Below are 18719 nucleotides of genomic sequence, written 5' to 3' on the forward strand. Positions count from 1 at the left end.
TTATACGAGCATCCCTTCCATAAAAACCATATCTGCCCCCAGGGCATAACTTACAACGCCTGTCCCCGGGCCCTGGGGGGCTGCGTCGACACCAGAGTTTTTGCTATATGATCTTTGAACTATTTTTAACAAAACAGCTATCTCGAAATTTTTATCAGATGCATTTAGGAAAAAAAGGGCATAAGAGGGACGGGATCTCTCCGACCCTCCGACCTCTTTTGACTCTTAAAAAGTGAACTAGAACTTTCAATTTCCAATTAAATGAGCCCTCTTTGAAGTTTATACGAGCATCCCTTCCATAAGAACCATATATGCCCCCAGGGCATAACTTACAACGCCTGTCCCCGGGTCCTGGGGGGATGTGTCGACACCGGAGTTTTTGTTGTCTGACCTTTGAACTATTTTTAAGAAAACGGTTACCTCAAATTTTGTATCAGATGCATTTAGGAAAAAAAGGGCATAGGGAAAGGGGATGGTTACCCTCCGAGCTCTTTTGACTCTTAAAAAGTAAACTAGAACTTTCAAATTCCAATCAAATGAGCCCTCTCTGAAGTTTATACGAGCATTCCTTTCATAAGAACCCTATACGCCCCCCCGACAACACTCACAACGCCCACTCCCTGGGCCCTGGAGGATTGTTTCAACAACGGAGTTTTGTTATCTAATTTTTGAACTATTTTAAATAAATGGCTATCTCATAATTTGTAGTGGATGGGTTTGGGGAAAAAGGGCGTGGGGGGGGGGGAGGATTAGTTGCCCTCCGATCTCTTGACTCTTAAAAACTGAATTAGAACTTTCAATTTCCAATCAAATAAGCCCTCTATGAAGTTTTTACGTGCACCCCTTCCATAAGAACCATATATACCCCATGGCATAACTTACAACGCCTGCCCTCGGACCCTGGGGGGTTGTGTCGGCCCCGGATTTTTCGTTATATGATCTTCGAACTATTTAAAAAAAATGGCTATCTCAAAGTTCTTATTGGATGGGTTTGAGGAAAAAGGGCGTGGTTGGGGGGGGGGGGGCTAGTTGCCCTCCGATATCTTTTGACTCTTTAAAAATGAATTAGAAATTTCAATTCCCAATCCAATGAGCCCTCTCCGAAGTTTATACGAGCATCCCTTTCATAAGAACCATATATGCCCCAGAGCATTACTTACAACGCCTGCCCCCGGGCCCTGGGGGGTTGTGTCGACACAGGAGTTTTTCTTATCTGACCTTTGAACTATCTTTAACGAAATAGTCATCTCAAAATTTTTATCGGATGGGTTTGGGGAAAAAAGGGTGTGTGTGGGGGGCTAGTTACCCTCCAACCTCTTTTGACTCTTAAAAAGTGAACTAGAACTTTAAATTTCCAATTAAATGAGCCCTCTTTGAAGTTTATACGAGCATCCCTTCCATAAAAACCATATATGCCCCCAGGGCATAAATTATAACGCCTGTCCCCGGGTCCTTGGGGGCTGCGTCGACACCGGAGTTTGTGTTATATGATCTTTGAACTATTTTTAGCAAAACGGCTATCTCGAAATTTTTATCAGATGTATTTAGGAAAAAAAGGGCATAGGGGGGGAGGGGCTGGTTACCCTCCGACCTCTTTTGACTCTTAAAAAGTGAACTAGAACTTTCAATTTCCAATTAAATGAGCCCTCTTTGAAGTTTATACGAGCATCCCTTCCATAAAAACCATATATGCCCCCAGGGCATAAATTATAACGCCTGTCCCACGGTCCTGGGGGGCTGCGTCGACACCGGAGTTATTGTTATATGATCTTTGAACTATTTTTAACAAAACGTCTATCTCGAAATTTTTATCAGATGCATTTAGGAAAAAAAGGGCATAGGGGGAGGGGATGGTTACCCTCCGATCTCTTTTGACTCTTAAAAAGTAAACTAGAACTTTCAAATTCCAATCAAATGAGCCCTCTCTGAAGTTTATACAAGAATCCCTTAGATAAGAACCATATATGCCCCCGGGGCAAAGCTTACAACGCCTGCCCCTGGGCTCTGGGGGCTTGTGTCGACACCGGAGTTTTTGTTATATGATCTTTGAACTATCTTCAACAAAATGGCTATCTCAAAATTTTATCAGATGCATTTAAAAAGAAGGGCGTGGGGGGGGGGGGGGCTAGTTGCACTCCCATCACTTTTGATTCTTAAAAAGGGCACTAGAACTCTCGATTTCCAATCGAATGAGCCCCCTTTGAAGTTTATGCGACCACCCCTTCCATATGAAGTACCTCTGAAAAAAAAAAACAACAACAACATAATAATAAAACATTGCAGCCGTGTGGCCTTTACTGCGTGCAAGAAAAGAAGGAGAAAAAATGGGTCCCAAAACTAAACTTGTCAAATATTTAGTATTTTACGGTCTCAATTAGTGGTTTTGCCATGGGCTCTTCCTGTACGCCTTTGGTTCTGATCCCTTTGGTCTTTGGCCCTGATAGTCAGTTTTTACATTCTAATAGGTTGTTCAGTTGTTAAAATAGAATATGTTTCGACTTAAGCTTTGTTTTAATTGGCGTCGTGATTTACGAAAGAATAACTAAAGTAAGAATCATAGAAAAATACCTTTGGCTGGTTTAGGTAGTCGTAGGTCCCACCAGGTAATTTCTCCATTTATTGAACAAGAAACAAATATGCTCGGATCTTCAGGACTACAACAAATGTCAGATATACTGTCACTGTGAGCGTTGCGAAATGTTGTTGTTGATATTAAATTGTTTGGATCCCAAACTTTGATCCTGAAATAATTACATACAAAAATTATTCTAAGTAAAAATATTTCTGAACAAAAAATTATTCAAAAAATAAGGAGCATAACTTCTCATCGACCTTTATAAGTAAACATAAGCATACTGAAGTTTATTCCAGGGATACAGTGGGGGGGGGGGGGGGGGGAGTTGTCAGAAAAAAAGAAGATAAAAGCACATTACCTGTTAAATACCAGAAATCGTGGAAAATCGCGATAATTCTCGGATTCTAAGAAAAGGTAGTCGGGTTAGTTTCAGTCACCTTTCTCGGCATGCACGTCTGATAAACTATATAACGCAAGATCAGAGTACGGATCAAGCCTTGGAATCAAAAAATCACGCTTTTAAAGTCAAATGGATTAATATGGATTCTTACGATTCAAGATACGCAATGTTAATTAACAAACATCTTATATTATAATTTTCCAAATACAGTTGCAAAAATGGAGGAGCCTTCGTTTGCCTTAAAAACATTTTTCTTTTTCCATTTGCTTTCTAGAATAGTTATAAAATTAAAAACAACAATCACAATTTTTTTGTCATAATGTGCTAGTCACCGCGTTTCGAAAAACAAGCTCAGATAGTACTTCAATGCCGAATCCTGAGTATTCTGAGTAATTGACTTTTGGGCATAATTTTACTTCAAGTTTCAAACCATGTTCTAAAAACCTTGCTACTCTACAAATGAATCGTGGTCAATTACTCCAAATGCAGATGCAAAAACCGAGGAGCCTTCGTTTGCCTTAAAACGAGTTAACATTTTTCTCTTTCTATTTAGTTTCTAGAATAGTTATAAAATTAAAAACAACGATCACAATTTTTTGTCATAATGTGCTAGTCACCGCGTTTCGAAAAACAAGCTCAGATAGTACTTCAATGCCGAATCCTGAGTATTCTGAGTAATTGACTTTTGGGCATAATTTTACTTCAAGTTTCAAATCATGTTCTAAAAACCTTGCTACTCTACAAATGAATCGTGGTGAAGTACTCCAAATGCAGATGCAAAAACCGAGGAGCCTTCGTTTGCCTTAAAAACGAGTTAACATTTTTCTCTTTCTATTTAGTTTCTAGAATAGTTATAAAATTAAAAACAACGTTCACAATTTTTTGTCATAATACTTCAATGCCGAATCCTGAGTATTCTGAGTAATTGACTTTTGGGCATAATTTTACTTCAAGTTTCAAACCATGTTCTAAAAACCTTGCTACTCTACAAATGAATCGTGGTGAAGTACTCCAAATGCAGATGCAGAAACCGAGGAGCCTTCGTTTGCCTTAAAAACGAGTTAACATTTTTCTCTTTCTATTTAGTTTCTAGAATAGTTATAAAATTAAAAACAACGATCACAATTTTTTTGTCATAATGTGCTAGTCACCGCGTTTCGAAAAACAAGCTCAGATAGTACTTCAATGCCGAATCCTGAGTATTCTGAGTAATTGACTTTTGGGCATAATTTTACTTCAAGTTTCAAACCATGTTCTAAAAACCTTGCTACTCTACAAATGAATCGTGGTGAAGTACTCCAAATGCAGATGCAAAAACCGAGGAGCCTTCGTTTGCCTTAAAACGAGTTAACATTTTTCTCTTTCTATTTAGTTTCTAGAATAGTTATAAAATTAAAAACAACGATCACAATTTTTTGTCATAATGTGCTCGTGTTTCGAAAAACAAGCTCAGATAGTACTTCCATGCCGCATCCTGAGTATTCTGAGTAATTGACTTTTGGGCATAATTTTACTTCAAGTTTCAAACCATGTTCTAAAAACCTTGCTACTCTACAAATGAATCGTGGTGAAGTACTCCAAATGCAGATGCAGAAACCGAGGAGCCTTCGTTTGCCTTAAAAACGAGTTAACATTTTTCTCTTTCTATTTAGTTTCTAGAATAGTTATAAAATTAAAAACAACGATCACAATTTTTTGTCATAATGTACTAGTCCCCGCATTTCAAAGAAACAAGCGCAGATAGTACTTCAATCATTGTATATTTTTTTCAATTTTGTCGATGCTGATGCCATTAGACGTGTATTATAGGTGTTATGTGCGTATGGCACGTCTACAAGGATTTATCTTAGATGATTCATATTTGAAATGAGGTTGCGTAAAACGAAAGAAAAACAGATTAATTGTTTGAGAAATATTGCATATCATAGACGCTATGGCATTTCTTAGATTTAGGGAGCGGCCAATGACCCCTTGTGCAAGGTCTTACCCAGGATTTTTTTTCAGAGGGCGTTTTACTCAAAGATTTTTTTTCGGGGGGGGGGGGGTTCACACAAAAAAAAACTCAAAAAACGCATACGAAATTCGTTTATATCCATTTTTGTTACGTTTTTACGAGTCAAACAAACATTTCGGGGGGGACCTCTGGGTACCCCCCCCCCTCTGGGTACGGCCTTGCCCTTGTACAAGCTTTATGAGGATGGAGGAGCAATATTTATGGGGTCAATACTTTGAATAAAAACAAACAGTGGGCAAATTATACGAAAAATATAACGTATAACTGGTTAAGCTTAAGAAGTGGATCCAAAGGACACCCATAACTTACATGCCTGGTCTGAACTATTTCCGTGTCAATTGTTAAAATTTTATTTCTAGTATTAGTAAACTTTCTAAAACAGATCTAAGGGTTATTTTTGTTTATTTTATGATTTTTCCTACTCAGAGAGGCAATTCCAAATCTTAATTTCGTTACAGTTCTCACTAGCATTTTTAGCAGTACATTACGCAAAAAAAAAAACGCGTTGCATGCAAAAGCCCAGGAACTTATTATAGCCTAAAAAAAACTCCTGCCTGGCCTTAGCCCGACCCCCTAGCTTTTACCACCCCTCTCCCCTCACTGTGGGCCGGGCTATATATTTTATATCTTTAAACGAGTAATAATTGCATAAGTATACACATATTTTTTCTCGAAAACTAAACTATATTTTTTTCTGAAAATTTAAATACTAACATTTTTCGGTGTGAAAAAAATTATCCATATAGGTCAAGACTTCGACTACCCCTCTTAGGCCCTTAATATGTTTTCCTTAAATTGTCTGCCAACTTAAATTAGAGATCCAACAACGAAAAAAAAAACTGTCAAAATGAAGGTTGAAAGTTCGACAAGGATGAGTGAATATCATCCTACAAAATTTCACATTTTTGTATATAGGAGCTTGAAACTTCTACAGTAGGGTTTGCTTATATGCTGAATCTGACAGTGTGATTTTCATAGCTTAACTGTTTTGGAGTGTTATCCCTTTTTCGAAAATCCGGCAAATTTTATCAGGCTGGTAGTTTTTGATGGGTAACATTAAAATGAATGAATCTTATACATTTGGAATCAGCATTAAAAGCCAATTCTTTTGATGTACCAATTTTTATAAAAATCAAGTTTTTTAGAGTTTCGATTACTATTGGGCCGAGTTGCTCCTTATTTATAGTTCGTTACCACGAACTGTTTGATATTCAACTAAAAATATTATTCTCTTGGACTGGAATTTTAGTTAGTCAATTTGTTTTCTTTTGTATAGTCCAGGGGCACCAATTCACGAACTGACTAAGCAAATAAGAAAAGAATGTCAACACAACTAAATCTAGAAAAAATTACACAAAAAGGTTTTTTCCTGTGTGAATCAGGGCATGGAGGGATTGTATGAGGATGAATACACCAGACACCGTTTCTGTGTCTAAGATTAGAAGAATAAAAGATTTAAAGCTAAACTGACCAATCACGACAAAACAAAGAAATACATATATTAGTTGAGTTGTTTTAGCTATATATTTATTTTTTATTTATATTATTTTAGTTTTAGATTCTAGTTTTTTTTTTCTTTTTCTCTTCTTTATTTTGAACTCTGAATATGCCTTGTCGCATACGGGCAAAATATTTCTTTGGTTGTTTCTCTTCTTTCATTATACTAGCCATAGACCCCTTTGTCGTCTCCAGATTGAAAAATTGAGGTAAAACAACACACGTTGAATAAAAAAAGTAATCAGATCGGGGTAAATTATCAAAGATATCGTGGTAGCGATAAAACCCTTGTTCTTTACGCTAAAATTTGACTTTTTGCCAAAATTCCGTAAGAAAAATCGTTCAAACACAAGGGCCGTTGAGTTTGAATGAGAACTATTTTTAAAGAACTATGAGACTTCAGTGTAAAGATCGAGGGTTGATGAAGGGGCAGACCCCCTCATATATGGAATAATTTCTGTTCATTTTAAGTTGCAATGTTGCTCCTTGCTATTATTTGAAAATAAAAAACTATTTTTTCATTTAATTAAATCAAGAGCCATTCCACGAATTCCGTTATTTTCCGATTTATTAAATCAGAAATAGGATGCATGATCAACTGTATCAAAAACTTTTTAAGGTCCAAGAAAATAGTTGCTGCCAAATGGCCATAATCAGTAGCCTCTAATAAAAAAAAAGATGTAAAGTAGCTGCTGCATGCTCCGTTGATCTAACACTAAAAAAAACCATACTGATCAAAAAAAAATCTTTGTCAAGAATGAGGTCTATTTATTTTAACATCTTTCCAACTGGTGGTAAAATAGTAATAGGTATGTAATTGTTTGGTTTATTTTTATCACCTGTTTTAAACAAGAGAGGCAATCAGAAAGACAATCTAGAAAAGTTTCTATATAATATGCAAGAGTTGAAAATATGCAAAAGTGGTTGAAATAGCACACCAGTTAAATTTCTGATCAGAGAAGAGTATATACCATTGCCTTGAAGAGTATATGTAATTTTATATGCCATTGAAAAAGCATTTTTCAAACTGGTAACAGCTTTTGGTATTCCAATAGCTGGATAGTGTGCATAAATACAATCTTGTCAACTTTATTCGGTAAATACTTTCTTCTGCTATAATCTACTATATTTTTACAATAATTGGCTTCTGGTTCTCTGAGAAAAAATAATGACTGATTTTGTAATGTTAAAAATTTCTATATTAGCTCCATTTGGGTCATACATCTTTAACTTACGAAATCTATTTCTTCCTTTATACTCTTTTTGTCCCAAAAGTTCTGGTAATGATATTTTTCAAACGCCCAAGCGCACTTGCGTATCACGACTCCCGGCAGAAATAATGATAGGGGTTTTCAGCGAAAGCAAGTCACGCTGCCTAGTCACCTATGGGCTCCAATGTGCTGAAAAAAGAGGTTCACCGAATTCTAACCAAGGATTTGTATAATATGGACGTATAAGCGAAAATAATCCCCTAACTGTTCACAGATGGAATGATGGCCTAGCGTGTCGCGCTGTGTCAGGACCTCTTTGAAAGTTGCGAAATCAATTATGACTTCTTTGATAGAGTCAACACAGGTGACGAAAAACGGGTTTTCAAATATGATCCTGAACCCGAACGTCAAAGCAACGAGTGGCAGATCAATGAGTCTCCTCGGCCAAAGAAAGCAAGAATGAGCAAATCACGGGTAAATATAACGCTCATCGTGTTTCTGATAACAAAGGTTAGTGTATCACGAATCTGTGCTCCAAGGAGGTACTGAAAAAATCCGGTATTACTGTGAAGTGCTAAAACGGTGAAGGGTGCCGGACGCCTTACTCCCAAGAATCAAAAGGTCACTCAAAAGATTTCACCATGAAGGGCTAGAGGGGCAAGAGACGCTTCGACCACCTTTCTACGAGAAGTACTCGTTGAGGAGGCGGGGTGGGTAAATCGTTGCAAGAGGTATATTGAGTCGGAAAAACAGTATTTAGAAAAGCATTAACTCACTTTTATGCTTTTGTTGAATAAATGATATATATATATATATAATATATATATATATATATATATATATATATATATATATATATATATATATATATATATATATATATATACGAGGCCTGATTTTTAAGTAAGTACCGTTTTGGAACTTAAAAAAAAGGTGCAAAGATATCACAATAATTTAATTTTTACATGAAAGCCTGTACCTTAATCTACTTTTCTACATAATTTCCGTGAATATTGAGGCACTTGTCATACCATGGCATGACACCCTCCAGTTTTTTATTACCATCCTTATAAAAATATGCTGCCTGACTTGTTAAACGCTTTATCACAACTGTTTTGACTTCGTTATCGTCTAGAAGACGCTGACCACCCAGGTGTTTCTTCAAGTGCAGGAGCAAATGGTAGTCGCTGGGCGCCAGATCAGGGCTGTATGGAGGATGCTGTAGAGTTTCCCATTAAAAGATTTGATGAGATCTTTGGTCCGAGTAGCCACATGTGGACGGGCATTGTCATGCAGCAAAAGGATACCCTTACTCAACTTGCCACGTCTTTTGTTCTGGATTACACGACACAGATTGTTCAATGTCTCACAATAAGACGCTGCATTGATTTTCTCATTACGAGGCAGAAAGTCCACTAGCAATACTCCTTTTTTGTCACAAAAAACTGTGCACATGATTTTCCGGGCATAAATTGTTTGCTTAAACTTCACTTTTTTGGGTGATGATGAATGTCGCCATTCCATGGATTGTTGTTTTGATTCTGGTGTGACGTAGGCCACCCATGTTTCGTCACCAGTAACAATTTGGTCTAAAAAATCTTCACCTTCATTGTGGTACCGCTCAAGGAAAGTCAGTGCACTACCTAAACGTTAGGTTTTGTGCAAATCCGTCAACATTTTTGGAACCCAACGTGAACATAATTTCCGGTAATTCAAGTTCTCAGTCACAATGCGATACAAAACACTAAGAGAATATTGAGGAAACCAGTCGTACATTGATGAAATTGTGAAGCGTCTGTTTTCTTTCACCTTTTCTTCCACTTTCTGCACCAAATCTTCATTAAAGACCAAAGGACGCCCACTCCGTTCTTCATCATGCACATTTGTACGGCCATCTTTAAATGCTCTCACCCATTTCCTTACCATTCCATCACTCATAATGTTTTGTCCGTAAACTTCACAGATCTCACGATGAATATCGATCGGTTTTACGCCTTTAACACTAAGAAATCGTATAACACCCAGTTCTTCACAATCGACCAATCGACAGGACTCACGGCGCAGATGCCGACCGTAGCGCTGCGGCGACGGAATCACAAACGGTACTTACTTAAAAAAACATGCCTCGTATATATATATATATATATATATATATATATATATATATATATATATATATATATATATATATATATATATATATATATATATATATATATATATATATATATATATATATATATATATATATATATATATATATATATATATATATATATATATATATATATATATATATATATATATATATATATATATATGTTTAAATTAATAACATTTTAATAAAATATCTCAAAACAAGCATGAACAATTTTCCGTGCTAAATGAACCAGACGTTGAAAACGCACAAAATACTAAAGAATAACTATAAAAATACAGGCATGAGAAAGTTTACAAATATGTGACATGCAAATATGTACATACATTCAGAAAAAAAAAAATTAAACTGAAAGGCTTACATTCCATCATCAGCACCGCTAACTATTTTCTCGTTTTGGGACATGATGTCCAAGGCAGATATACCAGCGTCATGCTCAATCGCAGAAGCAAGACAGCTGAAGTTCCAGCCATCTATCTTATTTATTTTTATTACAGAAACAGACCCGTCATCTAATCCTACAATGACCTAAAACAGAAAAGAGACAATTATTTGTGCCGAATACACTAGAACAAAAAAATATATTTCAAAACAACGCTTTTAAGAGCTGTTTTCTACTTTCGTCGCGAAATATTGATAAGTTTTTCATAGATGACTCGCCAAGAAATTTTGGATTATTTTGTACTTAAAAGAAAAACCACTTAAAAATACCAGATCCCGCGCGTCTCCCCTTTACGTCGTCGCTAATTTGAAATGCTTATATATCTTAAAAAAGGGGGATTCTGCTCCTCCTATGACTGGTCTGAAGTTCTAAGGCAAAATCAAAATGGCAAATTTCGCAACGGGGGCAGTGGTAACAATCTTCACATGGTTAACCTGACAGAAATAGGCCATATACACAAATAGGGGCATACTACTGCTATTTCCAATCACTACACAGCTCCGTCCTACGCAGCGTCTGGCCATAAGACAAGACATTTCACGAAACACATTGCCAAGATTGGACGGAATGAAGGTAAATAACATTACATAAACAGACGAAGGAGATTCATCATTCTGGGTGGAGGTTGAGTGAAAGAGAATAGTGTGTGTAAAACTGGATTTCGTCCATGCCCGCCATCTCCAAACAGTACAGGGGCCCAAACTTCTTCTAGCCAAAATAGATTATGTCCTATAATTTGGCACATAATTTTGTATACTATCAACAAACACTGGCTAGCAAACCAGAATGGAGGCTAAGGGAGTGTACGGGAAGCTCTTACCACCGGGAGAGCCTTCACTAGGAGGTCCCGTGATTCTGATAGAGTATATCACATCATGCTTCAAAAAGGGAGGGAAAGATTATCAGCCCGTTATATCGGGATTGCTAAGAAAAGCCTCATTCTAGCCCATATTCCCTGGCATGGCTAAAAGCAAGAGATGTTTCTATACCCATGCCGGGGAAAACAAATATTCAAATCCCAAGCCAGCAAGGCGATCATACCATTATCCTTTCAGTTTGAATTTAGTGGTTCAATTGATAAATTAGTCCTAGACTAGCAGTCTAGGAACCAAGAACTTAATTTCTGAATTTTATTATTTCTTTAATTTCTAACAAGGATGCTCCATAGAAATATCAGTATACAAACTGGTGTTACACATAAAGCAAACTCTTGGAATTGAGGAGTATGCGTTAGGCATGTTTCTAGACATTGAAGGTACGTTTGACAATGCTAATTTCGAATCCATAGGAAAATTCATGGAAGAGTGGATGATTGACAAATCTATACAGAAGTGATATTCCCACATACCCAGGAGTCAGAAAGTAGCCCTAGAATTAAAGGCAGTGAAGTATTCAGACTATTCTAAATGGTTGCACTCAAGAAAGAGTAAATTCTCCATGTATTTGGAATCTCGTCATCATGGGCACCGGCAGGGGGGGGGGCTGTCCCCCTGCGCTGATGAGCTTCATGAGCAGATATATGAAGCCACTATAATCATAAATGTTCCACTGAACGGAATGCTGGAAATTTTTGTATTTTCCCCCTGAAAGGATATGTTTTTTTTGTTTTATTATCATTTATCTATTTTTCCAGGAGTAATTGTATTTATCTAGTTGTCGCTTTGAAAAAGATTAATTTTTTACAGTTATGAAGTATAAAGGTGTCAAAAATATTGGTTTTTGGTATTCAAAATTAAATTAAAAATTTTTATTTGAATTTCTTAATCTTAGTTTTAATATTTTATTTTGAACAAACTACTTTGATTATGTGTTACTTTTTATAAACAAACGAGTCTAAAGGCATTAAATATTTTGGTGTTTGATAACCAAGTTCAAAACTGTCGATATTATAAAAAAATATCCGTCCAACGCTTCGGCATTGCTCAATAGAACTTGATGCTGGGAGTTTATATCTTAGTTTTTGTAAGTAGGCTATTGTTTTCTATATTTTTTTTTAATTTATTAATTTTTTGATTTTTATATACTTTCATTTAATTTATATATTTTTTTCATTGCTTTTAGAATCATGGTCGTAAGCTTCATTAAATAAAATAAACTTTTTTCGACTAAAAGTAAGGAACAAGATTAAAACTTAAAGCAAACAGAAATTATTACGTATATGAGAGAGGTTGCCCCCCTCCTCAATACCTCGCTCTTAACGCTACAGTTTTTTCGGCACATAAAAAAAAGGTTACTTATTGGTTTAATTAAGCGACCCTTGTGTTTCAGGAGTCGTTTTTAGGAATTGGGACAAAATTTAGGGGGCAAGTGGGTACGTTGAGACAAGGGTACGTTGAGACATGTGTACTTCCGACAGAAAATATGGGATAAAAAAAGTTGTCTAGACGCATCGCGTTTGCCATCTATCGCTAAAACCGTGGAAAAAAATAGTGGTTTTAGATAAATTTTTTTCATAGTAGGCCATTGAAGTGAGAAGTTTTTCTGTGTATTTTGAAAAAAAATTCAGTGTGCGAGATTTTGAAGTAATTTAAGGTAAATTCAGTTGGGGAAAAGCATTAGTTAAGTTTGGGAAAAGCATTAGTTCAGTTGGAATTGATCAATTTCTTGGCTTTCCTCCTACACCAGAGAAACAGTCAATTGCATGTGAAGATGATTTGTCAGATACTGATGGAGTTGTAGGTGACTTGCCCCGCCAATTTCAATATTTACCCAGGTCCTTGCTTGTTCAACCAGAAGATAAAGCTCCTCTGCCAAAGACAGAAGCTGCAAATCGGAAGGGAGGCAGAAAACCTGTTCAGTCGAAGGTAACAAAGGTAAAACATCTACACCCGTGAAAGATGCTATTCATGCGGCAGAAACTGAAAGGAGACAGAAAAAAGAAAGGAAGGAGTCAAAATTGAAAGAGAAAAAGCGTTGTACAAAAAGCCAAACCACAAACCAAAAGAAAGGCATGACAAAAAAAAAAAATACTTGACCTCAGTGACAAAAGTGAAATGGAGCAGGATGTTGTTTGTGACGATAACTGGGAAGATTCTTCCGGATCTGAAGACCTAAGGGTTGCTATGGAGCAAAACAAAACAAATGCGATAAAACCTGGTGATGTTGTTTTGGTGCATTACAAAGGCGAGAAGGGTTCAAAATTGTATACTGTTGAGGTCCTAGATGAGCTAGGTGATGGTTACTTTGTCAACTTCCTGAAAAGGCAACTCCCATCTTGGAAGTTTTTATTCCCCAGTGAAAGAGAAGAGGCCTTTGTGGATGCAGGAGAGGTCAAATTGCGTCTTCCAGTTCCTAGGGTATATGGTGGGACTGAACGCGTTTCAAAGATGATTATTTTTTAGATTGATCTATCTAAATATGCGGTTGAATGAGAGAAACTGGCAAAATTATGTTGCTGTAGTGCCTACCTTCGTGACTTGAAACTGAAAAGTTTCTATGATTTGAATTTTTCTTAATAACTGAAAACAAACTTTTATTTACAACTAAGTCCCAGAGTACCATGCAACTGTCCCATAGTACCCAGCTCATGGGTACTCCGGGACAAAATCAGTGCATTCAGAAAACAAACGGGCTCAACCTCTGTTATAAACTTTAAAAAGTGAAAAAATTATATTAAAATGGCGAATGATTAGGCTACGGAGAGTCGGTTATTTCCGTAAAATCGAGTCAAAAAAGCCTGAGATATACATCTTGAAGCTGAACATGTCCCAGGGTACCCACTTCTACCCAACTTTAGCGTAAAGAACAAGGGGTTGAGGAGGGGGCAATCCCCTCATATACTTAATAATTTCTATTCGTTTTAAATTTTAAAGTCGCTCCTTACTTTCAGTTGAAAAAACTTTTTGATTTATTTAATATATGATTGTTTTTTTAACAACGCCAGGATACCTGGCTCCACCTCCACGAAAAAATTCCCCTCCCCACAGAAATATCCTCTGGGCAATTCAATTCTGGCAAAAATTCACCCCGGACAATGACCGTTAGCATCTCCACACCTATAACCAGATTGGTAAAGAAAAAGTAAAATATATAAAGAAATTTCGTATAGGAATTTTGGCAAATTCTGACAAAGTGTAATATTTCCCCTGAAAAGTTCACCCTCTGGAAAATTCCCTATCCCTGGACAATGCTCCCTATGTCAAATCCTTCCAACAAAAAATTCTCCCGCCTACCCACCTGAAAAATGTATGCATACTCCCCATAAAAAATAAAACAAAGGGTAAATTTTATAAATTAAAAACCTTTCCCCAGGAGCTGTAGGAGGTCATTTTATCTCTAAAGACATAGTTATTGGGCCTTTCAACTATGCTGAAGAAAAAACCTATCTCAAAATTTTGATCGGACAATTTTTTGGGGAAAAAGGTGGAGTGGGAGGAGGTCTAGTTGCCCTCCAATTATTTTGACATATCCCTATTTGGAACTCTTATTGATTTCGTAATTATTTTGATCACCTAAAAAGGGCACTAGAACCTTTCATTTTCAATAGAATGAGCCCTCTCTCGACGGCCTAGGCCCACTGGGTCGATACAATTACCCCTGGAAAAAAACAACAAACAAATAAACACGCATATTTCCTCTGGCAAAAATTACAAAATTCCATACTTTCAAGGAGGCACACTTGTGCCTCTTTAAAGAGGCGACCCACCACAATGATAAGCGATTTCCGGTCCTAGCGGTCGCAGAGAGACGGCGGTGATCGCATTTTGTAGCGTAAGCTCAAACTAAGAAACATGCAAAATTTCACCCCCCCCCCTCCGACTTTATCTTCATGGGGGAAAGTGGGCCGGAAGTTTCGACCCGCCCACCAGAGCCCCCCTTTAACGTTGCCCGATTGGGGTGAAATTTAGAAGATAAGCTTTCCCAGGGCCTGAGAGCTTATCCTCAAAATTTCAGATCAACCCGATCACTCCTTCCCTGTTTTCCAAAAACCAAATATAGCCACTTAATGTTCATCAAACTATTTTTTTTTTCCATCAGCCACGCCTACAGGCCACAGTTGGCAACGGATCCGGGTGAATGAAGACTCATTCGAACCGGAATTCGACCTGTTAGGGCCAATTGATATTTTCAGACCGAAAAAATTATCCCCCGAATTTACATTTACGAAAAACCTCGTTTTCCTATCCATGTTAATTTTTGAAATTCTTAAAAGCATAGTATTTCATTGTTAAATTAGATCAAAATAGTCCTCTTAACCTGACAAGACCGACTGCAAGCTTCCGAAAATTCCAGCTGTTTCCCAGAAGTTTTTTTTTGTCGAAAAACGAAAATCTTACTTTGTATTTGCCTGCGTCGAAAACACATTACAGAGACTAAAAATAATTTAACATGAGGCTCAGATGGTGCAGTGATCACTATTTCTGTCTGTTATACGGAAGACCCGGGTTCGATTCCCCGTCAGAGTAATATTTTTATATACTAAATTTAAAGTAGTACCTCTTAAATTTAAAGTTTAAAAAAGAAACTCAGTTTCTTTTTTAAATCCAATTTATTAAATCCTTCGGCTCAACAGGCGTATCCAGAAGAATATCACAATCGGCCTTCAGCTTACAGGTAAGTCTCCACTGCTTTGATAACATGCAGTATACCCGCGTGCTCGAAGAAAAGTTGAAAAAAGAAAATCTTACTGTGCATTTGATTTGAGTATTCAGGAATTAAAAGCCTTAAGACAAGAATCTTCAAAAGCGGGGGGTTAGGGGGGCGGTAGCCGCCCAACTTTAACTCCTGACACGATCAGCTAACAGTTAGTCAAGCAATAATAAGTAATAAACTGTACAAAAACGTGCAGAAATGAAAGCTTATCCTCAGCTTATCCTCAAAATTTCAGATCAACCCGATCACTCCTTCCCTGTTTTCCAAAAACCAAATATAGCCACTTAATGTTCATCAAACTATTTTTTTCTATCAGCCACGCCTACAGGCCACAGTTGGCAACGGATACGGGTGAATGAAGACTCATTCGAACCGGAATTCGACCTGTTAGGGCCTTTTGATATTTTCAGACCGAAAAAATTATCCCCCGAATTTATATATACAAAAAACCTTGTTTTCCTATAAGAGCCCATGTTAATTTTTGAAATTCTTAAAAGCATAGTATTTCATTATTAAATTAGATCAAAATAGTCCTCTTAATCTGACAAGACAGACTGCAAGCTTCCGAAAATTCCAGCTGTTTCCCAGAAGTTTTTTTTTGTCGAAAAACGAAAATCTTACTTTGTATTTGCCTGCGTCGAAAATAGATTGCAGAGACTAAAAACAATTTAACAAGAGTCTCTGATGGTACATGTGGTAACTATTCCTTTCTGTCATGCGGAAGACCCGGGTTCGATTCCCCGTCAGAGTAAATTTTTATATATTGAATTTAAAGTAGTATCTCTTAAATTTAAAGTTTAAAAATGAAACTCAGTTTCTTTTTTAAATCCAATCTATTAAATCCTTCGGCTCAACAGGCGTATCCAGAAGAATATCACAATCGGCCTTCAGCTTACTGGTAAGTCTCCACTGCTTTGATAACATGCAGTATACCCGCATGCTCGAAGAAAATTTGGAAAAAGAAAATCTTACTGTGCATTTGATTTGAGTATTCAGGAATTAAAAGCCTTAATAAAAGAATCTTCAAAAGCGGGGGTTTGGGGGGGTGGTAGCCCCCCGACTTTAACTCCTGACACGATCAGCTAACAGTAAGTCAAGCAATAATAAGTAACAAACTGTACGAAAACGTGCAGAAATTATTTGAAAAAAACTACATTTTCTAAAGAGTTAAAGAGGCTGAGTCACAAGTTCGAACCTTAAAACCTACAGGGATTAGGAGGTACAGTTGGGGGGCTGCCACCCCCCAACCCCCCCCCCCCATTTTGCAGCCTCTTTTGTTAAGATTTTTATTTTGGGGGTCTGCCGCCCCCCTCAACCCCCGCTTTTTCCCTTGCAAAGAAATGCTTTGCAACACGAACGAAGTCTGCTTTTTTTTTACCGTAAGTCTGAATTTTTTACCGTAAGAACATCCTATTGCATCTCTTTGATTAGAAACAGTACTGAGCCTGTTTGCTGGATTTTTTTTTACAGGAGATTTTTCCCTAACCGATAACAAGCTATAAAGTGATGAACTTAACAATTTTGAACAGAAAAAAACAGGGAACACAAGAAGGGCTCAGCATAAACAAGCAGTTTAGGTTCAGGTGGGTTCAGGTTCATCTATTTTTCCTTCATACATAATCACACTGAATACATAACTATACCTGGCACAGAGAAAAGTTTGTAGTTATAACTGTAACAGACCGAGTTGTCATTGCCAAATTCTCTGAAGATTTAAAAAAAAATGCCATTGAAACAGTTTCATTCGTGTTGGTACGACCAACTGATTGCAGGCTACAGGACTTAAAAAAACCTTAACAAAAGAGGCTGCAAAAGCGGGGGGTTTGGGGGCGGCAGCCCCCAACTGTACCTCCTAATCCCTGTACGTTTTAAGGTTCGAACTTGTGACTCAGCCTCTTTAACTCTTTAGAAAACGTAGTTTTTTCAATAATTATAGATAGGAGCTTGAAACTTCTACAGTAGGGGTCTCTGACACGCTGAATCTGATGGTGTAATTTTCATTAAAATTATATGACTTCGAGGGAGTCTTTCCCCCTTTTTTAGAAAATCAGAAAATTTTTCTAAGGGTCGTAGCTTTTGATGGCTAAAACTAAACTTCACGAAGCTTATATATTTGGAATCAGCACAATAAGCCAATTCTTTTGATATATCAATTGGTATAAAAATTCAGTTTTTTAGATTTTCAGTTACTATTGAGCTGGGTCGCTCCGTACTTACAGTTCATTATCACGAACTCTTTGATTACCCATCAAAATCCGAACAGAGATCATTGAAATATTGATCGTTTTTTCTGCGTTACCAAAAGTACTGTCTTCATAAAACTTTACAGTTTCATGAAATATAATTTAACAAATGGAAAAGGCTTTTCAACCAAAGTAAGGATCAAGTTTAAAACTTAAAACAAATATAAATTACTCTGTATATAGGGGGGACTGCCCCCTTCTCAACACCTTGCTCATTAAACAAAAGTATTTTTAGTGCTTTGAAAGATCTTATGTTTCCAACTGCAAATTTTCTGAAAAAATTGGAAAAAAGCCAAACTTCACAGTAAAGAGTAAGAAGCCAAGGAGGAGACAGTCCCCTGGTTAATTGCTTCTAAAATGTGTAAATCAATAATTGTACGTGCATTAGTACCGTCCTACATTTAAATTTTGGATAAAATTTGAATATACTTAAGAAATTGGCGATGAATAGTAATTTTGGTAAAAAAGATCCTTGTTAATATTACTACAAGAGAATTTCGGTTGGATCACCCTTGGGAAACAACCCTTGGGAAACAACAAAACAAATAAACATGCATCGACGATGTTTCTTCTGAAAAAAAAAGAAA

General features: G+C 36.8%; 1 protein-coding gene across 1 annotated transcript in view; it reads right to left on the bottom strand.

The window, feature by feature from the left end:
• Window positions 1-18719, bottom strand: part of LOC148952142 (methylosome protein WDR77-like) — a 56540-nt gene that overhangs the window by 15089 nt on the left and 22732 nt on the right. The window contains exons 3-4 of the mRNA XM_089089141.1: window positions 10217-10383; window positions 2569-2741 (exon numbers count right to left, since the gene is read on the bottom strand). Coding sequence (XP_088945267.1) covers window positions 2569-2741; window positions 10217-10383 — 340 coding nt within the window. The remainder of the gene's footprint in view (window positions 1-2568; window positions 2742-10216; window positions 10384-18719) is intronic.

Source organism: Artemia sp. Qi Xiang Cuo, chromosome 5 (assembly GCF_049724085.1).
Source record: "Artemia sp. Qi Xiang Cuo chromosome 5, ASM4972408v1, whole genome shotgun sequence".
Taxonomy (NCBI): domain Eukaryota; kingdom Metazoa; phylum Arthropoda; class Branchiopoda; order Anostraca; family Artemiidae; genus Artemia; species Artemia sp. Qi Xiang Cuo.